Source organism: Sapajus apella, unplaced genomic scaffold, assembly GCF_009761245.1.
Source record: "Sapajus apella isolate SASKATOON/1434 unplaced genomic scaffold, GSC_monkey_1.0 scaffold2, whole genome shotgun sequence".
Taxonomy (NCBI): domain Eukaryota; kingdom Metazoa; phylum Chordata; class Mammalia; order Primates; family Cebidae; genus Sapajus; species Sapajus apella.
The window spans coordinates 7282268-7298889 of record NW_022436942.1 but is presented as its reverse complement, the minus strand read 5'-3'; the positions used below and the strand labels follow the sequence as shown (position 1 = coordinate 7298889).

General features: G+C 40.0%; 1 protein-coding gene across 2 annotated transcripts; it reads right to left on the bottom strand.

Annotated features, from left to right (window-relative positions):
* Nucleotides 1–5078: 5078 nt before the first annotated feature.
* KCNJ8 (potassium inwardly rectifying channel subfamily J member 8) lies at nt 5079–15599 on the bottom strand. Of its 2 annotated transcripts, XM_032287634.1 has the most exons (4): nt 15581–15599; nt 14638–14775; nt 13343–13784; nt 5079–6745 (listed from the first exon to the last, which is right to left on the bottom strand). In XM_032287634.1, exons 3-4 carry the CDS (start codon nt 13714–13716, stop codon nt 5845–5847), a joined length of 1275 nt encoding a protein of 424 aa, XP_032143525.1. In that variant the 5' UTR covers nt 13717–13784; nt 14638–14775; nt 15581–15599; the 3' UTR covers nt 5079–5844. The 2 variants fall into 2 exon arrangements, with proteins under 2 accessions (XP_032143525.1, XP_032143516.1); XM_032287625.1 differs by lacking the exon at nt 15581–15599 and having other exon boundaries at nt 14638–14908.
* Nucleotides 15600–16622: the final 1023 nt, after the last annotated feature.

The window sequence follows — 16622 nt, the reverse complement described above, 5'->3', positions numbered from 1 at the left end:
CATGGCACTGTTGCACAAAGTGATTTGCTGTGCCAGGTTACTTCCATCTTTTTACTCCACAGGTCCTGTCTTCATCAGCCTGGTCAAAGCTGGATTTCCAACATACATGTGCTCAGTCCATGGGAGGTGCAAAAGGTAGAGACACACAAACTCAGAGTTTTTTAAATCAAGAATTGAAAGTGGTCCATGAGCTTCTGTTCACAGTACATTGAGTTCGGCACATGACCATAACTAACTGGCACAGATGCTGGGAATGTATAATCTCTAGCTGGATGTTCATGCGCCCAGCTAAAACTCTGTTTCTATGAAGGAAAAAGAAGAATGGATTTTGGGGTGGTAACTATCAGGCTGCTATCACCATCTATTTTAGGCAAGCACCATGATACATAATTTTGAGGGAAGAACTTACAATCTAGTGGAACGAGATGTCTAGGGTATTCAAAATCTATGTAATACCAGTTATTATGAAATAACCAATAAATACAGGTAAACGTGGGGATAAAAAAGGAGTGATTTAGGTGGCGGATCTGAGAAGGCTTTGTAAATGCAATAGTTTGTGGTAGATAGAGAAAGCACAGAATTTCAGTCTCAGCAACCTGCAGAATGTAAGTGAAGCATTCAATAAACCTGAAGCTTCATGAGGTGTTGTGGGTGCGGTTAGAAAATGAGGCAGGAAAGGTGTATTGGAATCAAACCACAAAGATCCTTTTAACTATTATGTGTAAAGAATGTGAATTTTCTTCAACAACCAATGTCAAATAAGAGAAGCCTTTTGAAGTACTGAATATCTTAACTTCAATTTTATAGGTAACTGTTTTAGCCTCCACTTTTTCAATACACACTGAAGTAATCCAGTAGTATGTGGAAATCCAGATTTAATATTCTTGTTACTTCAAATAATTAAGATAAACTCAGTGTAAGGTAACAGTTTCATTCCAACTACCCCAGGGAGCATTGGAGTGGAGGAAGGAGTGCCATATGGGACAGCCAAGAAAATCTTCATGAGAACAGGAACACCTCTTGAAAAGAGTATTCATGAAGACGTAAATAATGTAAAATGAAAGTGGGCTCCGATGTAATATTTTGATCTGAAGTTAAAGACTGATTAAGATTTTCATGAACTTAAACTTGAATCTGTGTGATTATCAAGGGGCATAATTAAGAGTCACATCCTTTCTAGGTCTGTGGGGAAATTCCCATCACCATTGATGAGAATTGTGCATAAAGATCATGGGAAGAGCATGGCCCTTGGGTTTCCTCTTAAACAGCCTGTAGGATTTGTTATGGTTATTTAATGCACTGGTCCTTGGAGACACTAACTACAATTCTGCCTCTACCTTCCATGCTGAAAATAACAAAAGTTGGGAGTGGAAGCCCCAGGAGATGGAGATATCTTTTTATTCTTTCTTCTTTATCTACAATTGAATTATTATCAAAGGGAAAACTTCTGGCTCCAGGAATGCCAAGTCACTAAACGACAATAACAACAACAAAATGAATCCAAGTATTAGAGGGGAGAAAATGCTGCCCTATGTTCATTAAGCGATTAACTTTTCTTCGAGTTAGACTTTCTTTGGGAGCTAAGGTCATTTCCTTAAGCTGCTGGGAAACTGTCAGTTCTGAGACACACTTATGTGTCAGAACATTTTGGCCAGGGATATTTAGAAATGTCTGTGGGCAAGGGCAACAATAATTTGCTTTAGAGAGAGTCTTGAGCTAGGATGCAAACAATAAGGAATTGTAGAATAAAACCATGGTATGGTGATAAAGCAGGGAAAAGTGATAGTTCTAAGGACAGTGTTCTATTTTCTCATCCAGTATCAGCAAAGCTGTATGTGCAAAATTCTGGGTCTTCCACTGTCTTTCCATGCCTGCTCAGTAACTAGCAGTATGTTTTGATTTTGGTTTTGAGATGAAAGTATCTCTTCTACAATTCTGGCATGCATTCTAGTTTTTCTTACCTGATACTTTCCATCTCTGATTACTTACCAGCAGAATCAGCATGTACCCCAGCTATCAATTTCTGCTCCTCCTTAAAGAAAATAGAGACACCTTGTTATTTTTGCCAGATGGTAAATGTCAGGCATGGCAGACATTCAATATGTTACTAAATGAATAAATAACAGACATGTACAACGAGAAATCTCTGTATGCAAAATGTTTCATTTTTACACATTGTGGTATTTTACACATGACAATATTTGAAGACAGGCAAGTATCTGTTAAATGTGTCAAAGGATCAGGAAAAGCAACTGGGAGTGGGCAGATAGAAGGGTTTCTGCTGCAGAGGTTTTAAGAGATCAGATCCATGTGTCCAAGTTCTTTTATCTCTGTGCTAGAGAAGAAGAGTAATGCATTCAATCATCTGTTTTCTAAGAAGCCAATTTGTCTGAAAGCAATCCCTTTTTTTTTTTTTTTTGCCTTTTGTCTTTTGCCTTTTTTGAAATAAACAAAATCCTTTATTTCAAGTGTTTGTCTTGGGCCAAGGAATTATACTCTTTTAAGCCCTTTATATACATTAACTCACTTAATCCTCACAACAAATTTATGAGATAGATACTATAATCATTCTGATTTTATATATGGGGAAATGGAGGCACAAAGAAGTTAATTGTTTCAAGGCCTTACAGATGCTAAATGTTAACATTGAAATTGCAACCTAGGGAGTCTGGCTTCTGGATCTGTTTTCATAATTACTACACTATACCTCCTCATGAGGAGACACTCGAGCAGAGACAAATAATGACATGGGAGACTCATGAGATTTTCTGAGGAAAAACACTCCAGGTAGAAGCAAATCATAATGCAAGAGCCATGTGCCTCTTTCTCAAAGAGCAGAAAGGCCAGTATGGGAGTTGCTGAGGGGAAGAGTGCTAAGAATGAGATGTAGTGGCTTGTGGGCCTTGGTAAGGATTTTGGTTTGCATTTTAAGAAAAATAAAAAGGTCTGGGCACGGTGGCTCACAACTGTAATACTAGCACTTTGGAAGGCCGAGGTGGGCAGACTGCCTTAGCTCGGGAGTTTGAGACCAGCCTGGCCAACACAGTAAGACCCTGGCTCTACTAAAAATACAAAAGATTAGCCAGGCGTGGTGGTGCACACCTGTAATCTCAGGTACTCGGGAGGCTGAGGCATGAGAATCCCTTGACCTGGGAGGCAGAGGTTCCAGTGAGCTGAGATTGTGCCCTCTAGCCTGGGTGACAGAGTGAGACTCTGTCTCCAAAAATAAAATAAAAAAAAGAAAAAGGCAGAAGAGGATTTTAAGAAGAGGTGTCGCGTAGTTTGATTAGTGATTTAAAGAAATATTGTGGCTGCTGTATGAATTGTGGAAGTGGAAGAAAGTGTGGATGCAGAGAATCAAAATACTGAATATAAAATATTTAAACTCGATATATGTCAAAATCATAAACACATATATATGTACAGTCAGTCTTCTAAAATGATCTAGTTCTCAAAATTGCTTACCCAGTGAAATACATTTTAGCAAAAATAGGTTACAAAATCATTTTAATACTCTCTAAAACATTTTCAGATTTCTAGAAATTGTTGATAGGATTTTTGTTTGGTGTGGCTGTCTCTAGTTAAGTAATGTCCCTGTTTGAGCCACAACTTGACACAGGGAGCCCCTCATACCCTTTCACTGATCGGCCCATTATATTGACGAGGTCATTAGGTCTTTGACACCCAGCATTTGGTTGCAGCTGGAAGGTGTCTGGGGGAACTCCCCATACTCCATAGCTAGCTTTGCCCCTGGTGCCAGGGAATTCTCTAGCCCCTGGACTCAGAAATTTTGCATTTCAGCTCCATTATGTCCCGACATCACCTGCTGCACAGCCTGTGTCATCTCCACAAACGATGGGCTGCTACTAAGCAGCAGAAAGCCACTATCCATGTTCTTATTGCTGGATGATATGGCAGCTGCCTCTGGGTCTGCTCAGCTGCCCTGGGCTGGGAAGGTGGGAACCTGCATCTGGTCCAGAACTGCTTTGAGGTCGGGTATCCACCTCTGTAGTTGCTGTTGGGCTAAGTTTTATTAAGATAGTCTTTAGCAATCTAGACAGAAATGTTTTAATATTCAAACAATTGGTGCAGATGCATGCATATATATAGGGTCACAAGTATCCTTGTTTGGTTTATGAAGGAAGTGGTGGAATAGAGAGAATTGGTCATATTCTGGATATATTTTGAAGGCAGAGCCAAGATATCATTGCTAATGGATGGCATATAAGATATGAAAGAGGTGGCAAGAATGTTTTCCAGGTCATGACTTGATGCTTGAGTGATTGGAAGAAAGACTGGGAAGAGGACAGGTTTTGTGAGTGAGAATGAAGCATCTAGTTTTAGACATAGTAAGTTTGAAATGCTTATTCAATATCCAAGTGGAGGCTCAGGTGCTTGTTTGATCTGTGAGTCTGGAGTTCAGAGAAACAGTTAGAACCTTTCAGGAATGATTTACTTAATAATCTGATAAACAATTTCCGTTCACTTGGTTAGAATGAGTTTTTAGAACATTTCATAATTACCTATTTCAATGTTAATAAATAAAATAAAATACAAAGCCCCAAATCTGTGAGAAAGGCTACTTAATAGCTCAGCTTTCTGATGCTTAGCTATATAAAATGCAAGATTGAAACCATATATAGCTTATTAACCTAGTACTTCTCTCTTCCCTCTCATCCCTTCCTTGAAGAAGCAGGCACTAAAGATGCTTAAGTGAAGCTTTGATAGAAATTCTCACTTTAGCAAATGAGATAATGCTAAATTTATATATGCCAACCCTAAATTCAGATATTGCTGGGAAGGAAGTGTAGTTTTAAGACGGGAGACTGAAGATTCAAAAAAAAAAAAAAAAGCTTATAGGATTTTCATGGTATGCCAGGCTCAGATGGAAAAACCAAGAGGACATTTAAAAACCTGTAATAAAATGAAAACAAAGCAAAAAGCTAGTTCTCTTGGAGCTAACAGATTGGAGAGAGAGGAATCTCAGAGTCAGTGTTATCACTTTGACATCTCTTTTACTTGCTTGAGTTTTAACTTGGGATGATTTTGTGAAAGAGGAATCACAAAACTAGAGTGAGTACAAATAAAATGTTTTAATAAAATATTCAATACAGTATTTCCCTGTGGAGATTCTATAAGAAGAAGTGAGAAGCTGAAGGAAGTGACTGTCACTGTTGGGAACCCAGTCTTAATGAGACAAGACTTAGCTTTCCTCCAGACTCCTTGTTCTGCTCTGCCCAACAGGCTGCAATGAGATGGATGAGGAAACCTTCAGGAGTCCCTGACAGACCAAGTGAATGAACTGAATCCACTTACAAACAGATTGACTTAAGCAGTATTTTCCTTAGGCTTCCTACCAAAGGCAGTAGCAGGGAGACAGGAGAAAGTTGATGTACAAAAGGCATTAACATGATTTTGTTTTTTCCCCTCCTATTCTATTTGCATTTGCAGAGTGATCAATAGACACACAGAGATCTGTGGTTTCACCAACCAACCATTTCAAACAGACTCATTCCTTAACCAAATTTTGTGCTCAAGTCTTGTTACTATTAGTGTAATTCTTGTGTTTCAAATAGAGAGAAACGAGAGCATACCCATCCCTACACATAACTTAAGCATATCGCTGCGAATTGTATCATACAAAACAAGCGTAAGCCATGAATCCTCCACCTTGTGTGTTATTTTTTATTACTACAGAAAGTGCTGTTGCTTGACTGTGAATATCATTTAGTGTAATAAAATGTAGACGGACACATTATTGTATTCCGGCTCTGGTTCAGTCTGACAGTGCCCGGCATAAACCACTGAAACTTGATAAAAGACTGTCTTGGGGTTATCTTGCTGTCAGGATTCTGACGTGTTTTGATTTCCTTCTGGAGTCATAAATTGCACCTTTGGTACAATGAGGGAAGAGTTGTTCCTTCGGATAGAATTGTTCCTCCTCATGGAATTGTTTCTTCTCATGGAATTGCGCTTCCTCAGAGAATTTTGATGGGACAGTTCACTCTTTTGGAGGGTCTGAATAAGGATGGAAGGCTTCTCATCCAGCTCTCGGGCACTGCACCGTGGAGCAGCTACTTTAACAGTGTTGCCAAATTTGGAGTAATCCACAGAATACACTCCTTCTTCCTCAGTCACAATGGACACAAAGCGGTGGCCCCACTGGATCTCCTCAGCGATGTAGGAGGTTCGTGCTTGTGTGGTGATGCCAGTAGTTTCAACCACTCCTTCCAGGATAACTATGACCTCCAAGTCTTGGTTGGCCAGGTCAGTTGCTGAGATGTCATACAGGGGGCTGCGCTTGTCAATCACGTGGCAGATGATCAAAGGGGCCACCAGGAAAATGTTATTGCTCTCGATTGGGTTATCAACAGGAATGTCCAGCTGGTGAATAGGCACCACCTCCCCTTCAGGTGTAGTTGTTTTCTTGACCACCTGGATGCGCACGGAGGCACTAATGATCATGCTTTTCCTCAGGTCACCCACTCGGAACATGAAGCACAGCTTGCCATTTCGGACAGCAATCACAGCATGGCGGCTGAAAATCAAAGTTTCTGCTCTTCTGTGAGCCTGAGCTGTTTTCATGAAAATACAGCCTAACATGACTGCATTGATGATCAAACCCACAATATTCTGGAGAATCAAAACCGTGATGGCCAAAGGGCACTCCTCTGTCATCATCCTCCCTCCAAACCCAATGGTCACTTGAACTTCAATGGAGAAGAGAAAAGCAGAGGTGAAAGACCTGTGAGGAATGATATCAGAAAACGCCACCATCAGGTCACATTTTGGATAACGAAATAATATGCCAAGCTGAACTTTTCATTTTCTTCTGCTAAAGACTATTAAATGCTTGCAGAAAGGCTAGGCAACTTAACTTGTAAAATGCCTAATTCTAAACTGCGTTTAGAACAGTCTCTCTCTCTCTTGCATGCATCTACCTCCACAATGCTGGAGATTAACATCCTATTAATTAAGTTCCTTTAAGCTAAGGCCTAATTCTGTTAATATTAACATTCCTTTAATGTTTCTTAGGTCACATAGTGATGAGCCTAATTGTGTAAAAGATTAATATATTTTTATATCTAGGCATAGTTTACATTGCAAAATATTTCACTTTCACAAAGGCACAGTTAACTCTGTAAAACTTTCTACCAGGTAGATGTTTATTATTTATTGCATATCTATGTTTAGGAGACCTGAGTCATATGGAAGGTACTGAGTACAGAGTATTTATCATTTATAATCTTTAAACTTGTTATTTATAATCTTTAAAGTCATATTCATTAGCTAATACTTATTTTGTACCTCATATAGAAATAGCACAGTGCTAAAAAAAAGGTATAAAACACATTATTACAAACAACTAGTTTTTTTTTTTTTTTTTTTTTTTGAGACGGAGTTTCACTCATGTTACCCAGGCTGGAGTGCAACGGCGCGATCTTGGCTCACCGCAACCTCCGCCTCCTGGGTTCAGGCAATTCTCCTGCCTCAGCCTCCTAAACAACTAGTATTTTTAATAGAAGGGAATGCTTTTCCACTTGGAAAGAAAAGTGTCTTATTGATGGTCTAATTTTGTTCTTTTAAGTCAGGGGTCCCCAACTCCCCTGGGCCAGGGAGCAGTACTGGTCCATGGCTTGTCAGGAATGGGGTCACACAGCAGGAGGTGAGTAGTGGGTAAGCCAGCATTACTGCCTGATCTCTGCCTCCAGTCAAATCAGTGGAGACACTGGATTCTCATAGGATAGCGAACTCTATTGTGAACCTCGCATGTGGGAGATCTAGGTCACCTCCTCCTTATGAGAATCTAATACCTAATGATCTAAGGTGGAACAGTTTTATCCCCACACCATCCTCATCCCCCACCCCCAACAGTGGAACCACTCCCTGGTTCCAAAAAGTTTGGGGAGTGCTACTCTAATGGTTCTAGAGAATACTGAAGTGACTGAAGGAAGAACTAGAGGCAGAAACTAGTGAGTGACTGTGTCAAGATCACACACAGATATCCCTTATTTTATTCTACTCTGCTGTGATGTACTTTGGAGATACTGCCTTTTGACAAATTGAAGGTCTGTGGGAACCTTCATCCAGCAAGTCTGTTGGCACCATTTTTTTTCCAAAGCACGTGCTCACTTTGTGTCTCTGAGTCACATTTTTGGTAATTCTCACAAGATTTCAAACTTTTTATTATTACATCAGTTATCATGATGTGTGAGTAGTGATATTTGATGTCACTATTGTAATCATTTAGGGCGGCAGTCCCCAGCCTTTTTGGTAACAGGGACTGGTTTTGTAGAAGACAATACTAGGTGTGTAGGAGGGAAAGTGGTTTCGAGATGAAACTGTCACACCTCAGATCATCAGGAATTAGATTCTCACAAGAAGCCCGCAGCCTCGATCCCTCACCTGCACAGCTCACAATAGGGTTCACACTTCTATGAGAACCCTATTGTTCTTATAGAAGAACAGGGGACCCCTAGTTTGGGGCACCATGAGCCATGCCCATATAAGATGGCAAACAATCAGTAAATGTGTGTGTTCTGACTCCTTCACTGACCAGCTGTTCCCTTGTTTCTCCCCCTTTCCTCAGGCTTTCCTATTCCCTGAGACACAGCACTATTGAAATTAGGCCCATGAGTAGCCCTACAAATAACACTAACTGTTCAAGCAAAGGAAATAGTTGCTGTCTCTCACTCTAAATCAAAAGCAAAAATGATTAAGCTCGGTGCCAAGACAGACCAAAGGTTAGGCCTGTTGTGCCAAACGGCCAAGTGTAAACAATGGAAAGAAAACGTTTTTGAAAAAAATTCAAAGTGCTACTCCAGCCAAGACACAAATGGTAAGAAAGCAAAATGGCGTCATTGCTGAGATGCAGAAAGTTTGACTGGTCTGGATAAAAGACCAAATGGGGCACAACATTCCCTTAAGCCAAAGCCTAAACTAGAGCAAGGCCCTAACTCTCTTCAATTCTATGAAGGATGAGAAGTGAGGAAGCTGCAAAAGAAAAGTTTAAAGCTAGAAGAGATTGGTTCAGGAGGCTTAGGAAAAGAAGCCACCTTCAAAACAGAAAAGTGCAAAGTGAAGTGCCAAATGCTGATGGAGAAGCTGTAGCAAGTTATCCAAAAGATCTAGCTAAGAAAATCAGTAAAGGTGGCAGCACTAAACACAGATTTCCAGTGTTCAAAGTCAAACAGTCTTCTACTGGAAGATGTTATCTAGGACTTTCATAGCTAGACAGAAGTCAGTGCCTGGATGCAAAGCTTCAAAGGAAAGACTAACTCTTGTTAGGAACTAATGCAGCTGGTGACATCAAGTTGACGCCAACGGTCATTGGGCACTCTGAAAATCCTACAGCATTATGCTAAATTGACTCTGCCTGTGCTCTGTAAGTAGAGAGAAAAAGGCTAGATGACAGTATATCTGTTTGCAGCATGATTAAATAGTTGAAGCCCACTGCTGAGACTTACTGCTCAGACAAAAAGATTCCTTCAAAATATTACTGCCCGTTGATGACACACCTAGTCACTCAAGTGCTCTGATGGAGATGTAGAAGGAGATGAATGCTGTTTTTATGCCTGCTAACACAACATCCATTATACAGCCATGAGCCAAAGAGAGTAATTTAGACTTTCAAGGTCTATTACTTGAGAAATTTACATTTCATAAGGCGATTGCTGCCATAATAGTGATTCCTCTGATGAAGCTGGGCAAAGTAAACTGAAACCCATCTGGAAAGGATTCACCATTCTAGATGCCCTTAAGAACATTTGTGATTCATGGAAGGAGATCAAAATATTCATATTAACAGGAGTTGGGAAGTTGATTGTATCCTTCATGAATGAGTTTGAGGGTTTCAATACTTCAGTAAAGGGAATCACTGCAGATGTGGTAGAAACAGCAAGAGAACTAGAATTAGAAGGGGAGCCTGAAGATGTAACTGAATTGCTGCAATCTCATGATAAAACTTGGATGGATGAGGAGTTGCTTCTTCTGGACAAGCAAAGAAAGTGATTTCTTGAGATGGAATCTACTCTTGGTGAAGATGCTGTGAACACGAAAGGACAACAAAGAATTCGGAAGGTTACATAAACTTAGCTGATAAAGCTGTGGCAGGGTTTGAGAGAACTGAGGTCAGTTTTGAAAGTTCTACTGTGGGTAAAATGCTTCAAACAGCATCAACATTACAGAAGCGTCTTTTGTGAAAAGAAGAGTCAATTAATGCAGCAAACTTCATTGTCATATTTTAAGAGGTTGCCACAGCCACCCCAGCCTTCAGCAACCAGCAGCCATCAATATTGAGGCTAGCTCCTCCACCAGTAAAAAAAAAAGCCACATCTTGCAGAAGGCCCAGATGATCATTAGCACTTTTTAGCATTAAAATATTTTTTGAATATATATACATTTTTCAGCCATAATGGTATTATATACTTACTAGATGACTAGATTACAATATAATGTAAATGTTTTATATGCACTGGGAAACAAAAAAGTTTGTGTAATTGGCTTTATTGTGTATATTTGCTTTATTGCAATGGTTTGGAACCAAAACTATAATATCTCTAAGGTGTACCTTAATTAATATTATGCTAACTTGAATTTTCCCACTTTGGCCTAATCCTGTGAAAGAAGCAAAAGGAAGGAACCAAGAAGTTGTAGGATTTTCTTGGGAAGCATTTTCAAATTGCACATCTACTCCATACCTTAGTGAACAGACATTGATTTGGTAGGGTGAGGTTGGATCTGGGTAAGATGCTTTGAAAAGCTCTCAGGTGATTCTGATTTACCCCCATTTGGGAAGCACCACATTTGTTACTAACAATGTATAACACTTAAATTCACAACTATACTGCTGTGGCTTCTTCATGGAAACAATATCAGTCCTATCTTTGTCCCCAATCCCAATTTCAAACTTCTCTAACTTTGTAGAAGGCAAGCCACACATTAGCCATCTCTCAAAGTATTACCTATTTATTAATGCCACAGATGGCAGGTGAGAAAAGTGTTTAAACATTTGAATACTTGGTATATACATTGCACTTTGTTAGGAAACCAGGAGGGATAACCAAGAATACAAGGATTCTTCTTTTAATTAGCTTTTAAGTGGAGTGTGAAAGTTGCCTTTCTCTTTCGTTACTAAAAGGATTCATGGAAAACTACAGTAATTGCCTATTGCACCAGCTACCCACAAAAAGATCTATGGTACAGCCCCAAAACATGGCAAAGATAAAAATGGACCCCAGAGAAGGGGTATGGATACAACACTAATTTCTGATAATGTATCCATACTTCAGAGAGCAGTCTAATGATAAATATCCCAAACGGTTTGTTTTAGTGGTTTAAGAGACTACTCATGCCATATTTTGTGTATTGTTGAATTCTAAATATTACATATGGTATAAGACCCAGCTTTTTACTGACACCTGCTATGCTAAACAATCTCAAGAGATAAAAGTGTTTAGCTGCTCCTTTGTTCTGTTACAGAAAGAGCTAGGCTGGATAATATTGAGAAAGAGGAAATACATTGGTTATTTTTTGACTAATATTAAATGAAGGTGTCAAAGAGAGTCCTTAAAAAATACATGAAGGAGAAAATGAGTCACCCTAAAGGAAGAATGGTCAAACATTATTTGGAAATACTGGTGAATATTCAATGAAAAATGTAGTTTCCAATTTTAATGATATGGTTGGACATTGAATTTACAAAGGGAAAAACTACAAAGAATTAGAATTATTATTAGTCACCTTTTAAATTCTCATTGGGAGAGAATGAAGATTTATTTATTTTTAAAGTTTGTGGTTATCATTTCTTTTGTCTTTTTATCAGTATTACATAATTTAGATTAAAAATTTATTTTGATATGAAAATGATTCACCACTAACAGTGCCAGGAAGTTTCTTAAAGAGATGTATTATAAAGGTATTTGATCTTAGAATATCTACCGAGCATTTTAACAGATATTTTAAGTATTGTGTTTTCTTTATATCTGGTATACTGATGATCACCTATGTTTTCCACCTGCATTTTCTGAGACAAGTTTGTGACAAGTTTGAAAAAAGAAAGTAATATCTAATTAATGTTAAAAGCAATAGATCAGTTTAATACAGTTTTTGCTCCTCAAAATTTGAGCTGAAATCTGTGAGTGTGTTATCTCAGTGCACTAATGCTGCCTTCCTCCTTGAAAGGCTGGCATTGCAGTTACTTAGCAAATGGAAGAGTTCACTGTCTGGGGTTCACTTTCTGCAGTGATATGCTAGCTTAATAAGGTGTCAGGGTCACTAGAGGTCCCATTCTTTACAGTTTCCTGGTATTATGATGTTTTTTCAAATTTCTTTGGTTTGTGAATTATAAGAATTTAAAATTTCTTTTAAAAATGTTTTGGAAAATTTTCCAGTAGTATTACTACTGTTTTGCTTCACAGTGACCGTCCTGGTAATTGATATAATTTATCTCTTTCCATCTCCGAATAACAAAAAAGAAAAGATTAAGAAATAAATCACCTCAACTAAATGTTCTTAGCCCATGTGAAAGTAAGAGAGAATCACTGAAATCAAATTCAATTTACCTGTCATCAGGATACTTAAGATGAGAAAGAAGCCAAAGTGAGGTAATCTAAGAACTGTCTCATTCCTATTCGATTAAAACTTTGAAAGAAGAGTACAAAGTTAAATTGCTTCTATATAACCCCTTCCATGAAAATTTTGAAAGAATTTTCATTAAAAATTAGCAATTTCCAGTTCTCAATCTTAGCATAATTTTAATTTCTGTATCCAGTGCAAACAATCAGTTGTGTTATAATCTTGATAAAGAAGGGATGATATTTGTTATTGCATTTTTTTAGTAGATTTTTAATCTAGGACATTCTCCCCCTAGGGCCTTCCCATTTTTTTCTCATTATTTCTGAAAACATCATGGGTTAGAAGAGTCACTATGAAATATGTTTCTAGCACAATATTATTTGTTGATACGATAAATTTACTTGTGGACCCTGAAACTATGGACAGCAGCTGTTCATACTGAACTAAATGTGTGCGTTTTTGGAGTAAAGCACTCTGTGTAATCCTTTGAATTACAATTTTTTTAGATAACTGGTATAATATTTTCAAGGCTAGTCCAAAGGACTGAAGCACAGATTTTCAGAGACCCTTCGTCCAAAAAGCTGCATTAAAAAAAAATTTTACTGTGTTAGGTTTTGTTCTTTATTGCGCTTTTTTTTTAATTTCTGAAGTTTCTAAAGCTAACCCTTTATTTCACTTTCAATTAATTAACAGAATAAGAGAAAGGGCATTTTGACATTTTTTCTCGACTGTTTTCGACCCCTGCCTCATCCCACAACATTCTTACCTGACATTAGTCACACACACAGTGGACTCCAAACCACTTTTCTCCATTCCACTTTTCTCCATGTAAGCATAGATGTCCCCATGGGCAAAGGCCACCAGCCACCACATGATAGCAAAGAGCAGCCAGCTGCAGAGGAAGGACATGGTAAAGATGACCAGCGTGTGGCGCCATTTCAGGTCCACCAAGGTGGTGAAGATGTCCTGCAGGAAGCGTCCTTGCTCACGGATATTCTTGTGAGCCAGGTTGCAGGCCCCGCTCTTAGCGATGAAGCGGGCTTTCGGAAGGCGGTCTCGGATGCGCGGTTTGCGCAGGTTCTCCGCAGCGATGCGCGCCAGCACATACTCCTCCGGGATGATACTCTTTCTGGCCAACATCGTCCTGTCACCATAGCCAGCTTAGCCCCCTGCCTCTCACCTGGCTCCGTCCCTGGACACCCGTCCTCCTGCACGAGGGAAACATTAATTAAAAACTTTAAAACCCGCCCTATCCTCACCTCTTGGGTCTTTGTATTCAAGGACATGTCTGTACTTGCAAGCGGTAACATGCAAATCCAAAAATGTGATTTTTATTAAACCAAACATGAATCTAGCTTGCGCTTGAGTTCGGGCATCTCAGAAAAATTACTCCGTTTTAATAAAGAGAACTGTTTCCAATTTTTCTTATCATTCTGAGTACATATGGGCATAGCCTTAGTTAAAACCAGGAGCCTTGAGGTAAACAGCAGGCTCAAAGCTAATTATCTGCGATTAACCGCTCCTGTAAATTAGTGCAAGGCTACAGCACGTGGCGTCGATCACGAATATAGAGAGAAATTGGGTGCACGATTTACTTATTAAAGTACTTAGATGATGTAGCAATATTAAAAGTAAAGAGGAAATTCTTCCTCCGTTATTTTTAGAAGTAAGCAAAGGCCGTGACTCCTTGCTCAGTGTAAATAAGATGTGTAATCTGACAAAAATTATAAGTAGTGTGCTATAGAATTTATAAATTATAAGAATTATTTTAAATGAGAAGGAAGTATGAGTTGCATCTAAAAAAAGAGTTTAAAAGTTTCCTATGGAAATCATAATATTATAAATTGAAAACATTATTATTATATTTTACAATGAAGGAATCAAACATACAAGGTGCTGGAGAAAAAAAAAAAGGACAAGAGCCTGCGGGTTGCAGTAGGGAGTAAGCCCCGAAAAGTCCATCCAACGCTGCAAGCCTGTGCCGTGTTTTGCATTTTAAATCATTTGCCGGGACGCGGACTGGCTCTCCCTCCCCTCCCCCGGAGTAGCTTTGAAACTTACAGACTCCGGGCAGCTGGCGCTGCGGCTGGACCTCCTTGCAAACGCCGGCGGGACGCGGGCAGGTCCCTCGCTCTCCCATCCTGGCGCGCGGGACCAGGGGCCGCCCAGGCCGGAGGGACAGATTGGGGGCTGCGTGTCCTAAGGAGAAGAGTTAAAATAATAAAAGGTGCAACTGAATCTAAAGGCAGGGAGGGCAAAAGGAAGGGGGATGGGTGTAGATCTTCCCCTCCCCCTGCTCAGCTCAACTCCCTTAGCCACTTCTGTGGGCGGAGGAGGGACTGGGGGTGGGGGTGGGGGTGGGGGTGGGAGTGGGGCGGGGGGGCGATGCTCCGCAAATCAGCCTCCCAGTTAGGGCTTTGACGCATGCCGGACCTCGGAGGCCGCCGTCGTCGCGGAGTAGGGGACGGGCGGGGAGGGGGCGAGCGTGAGTCCCCGGGAGGTAGGGAGCAGGCCAGAGGGAGGGACGGCCCGGGGGAGGGCGGGACCTGCAGAGCCAGCTCCTTTCCAGTAGCCGCGACCCCCTGCCGCCAGCGTGACACACAAGCCTTTAAAAGGCTCTCTGCTCAGGAGAGAGAACTTTCCGAGTCCAAGTTCACTGACGTAAGGAGATTTTTAAATTTTAATTTTACTTTTATTTTGTAACCTGGGTAGATAACTGGGCTACTTCGGACTGAATACAAGCAGAGAGGTCAGAAAATATTCTTCCGAGGCGTTCAAGCTGTGGGCACACACAATTATTTACATTAAATTTCCACCTGCTAGGAGAGATACAGGTGGAAGATGTTCTGAAACTCACTATAGTAAACTATTTCTTCACCAGCCAAAGCCAGTTCTCAGGGAATGAAACACGCACACACACCTCAAAACAGCGACTTCCCCAACCCCTTAAGGAAAAGAAAGAAAAAGAAACCACTGCCAGTGGCTCCCAACGAAGAAATTTTACCCCAAACAGGGACCGCTGTTAACGCATCAGCGCTGATAAGGTCAGGTCATTCGGTCTTCAGCAATTGGTTGCTTTCTGAAATGTTGCAGCTTCTTCCTCTGTCTAGATGGTCTGAATGATAAAACAGAGCATTTGCGCACAAGAAAGATTATACAGTAAACATCTATAGCTTTTTGAAAAAGAGCCAGCGAAGACAAATGTGCTTTTTCCCACAGGTCAAGCCTCCTGATTTTGGCACTTGCGTTAATGGAAACTTTAATTCTTGGAAGTTTCATGTATTTTCCAAGACTCGGGCCGAAAGTGTACGGGGCATAAACAGTGTATTCATTTAATTATCCAAAGACCTAAAATTAGTCTTTAATGAAGGCAAATTAAGAACATTTTTTCCCCTTGTGGTTAGATCTGCTTAACCCCTGTAAGCCTGGGATCCTAGTTTGTTAGAGGTAGTCCTCCTCTATACTGTCATTAATTTTTGCAGTAATTTATGTCGTATAATAGTTTTACAAGTGTATGAAGGATCAATGTGTGTAGTCAATTCCCATCATTGTTCTGTTTTACCTTTGACTTCGGTGTATCATTAATATTCATTGTTTTAGCCTGGGGGAACATTCACTGAACACCTTTGTAACCTTTGCTTTTAGGTTTATGTATCAAGAGATATATCAATATGTGTCATAGTTGTTGCTCTTCAGAGGCAGACAGTTGCAGTAAGAGACAAGACATTGATAATAAACTCGAATACAAGCAAGGACGTGATTAGAGTAGGAAAGGAAATAAATGCCATGGAAATTCAGTTGAGAGGTATTGAAGAATAGGAGACTAAGGAAAAATCCATGGATTGTTTGGCGTCTGATGTCGGCTTTGAAAGTCTAGATATATTTGGGGTAGACAGCTCACATCAGTATTGATGAAGCCAAGTTGGCTACACAGCAGGACTGGACACTTGAGTCCGGTGCTCCCTTGGCAGGTGCTTGTTACCACCACTCTCAATACTTAATGAGATTTTCATGTACTTGTCACTCCCATTCCCACAACTCCTGTA

Coding starts and splice junctions, on each gene's coding strand:
- KCNJ8 (XM_032287634.1), bottom strand. CDS start 13,716: ATGTTGGCCAGAAAGAGTATCATCCCGGAGGAGTATGTGCTGGCGCGC. Junction 6,746..13,342: donor GTGTGTGTGACTAATGTCAG/GTAAGAATGTTG, acceptor CATTCCTCACAG/GTCTTTCACCTCTGCTTTTC.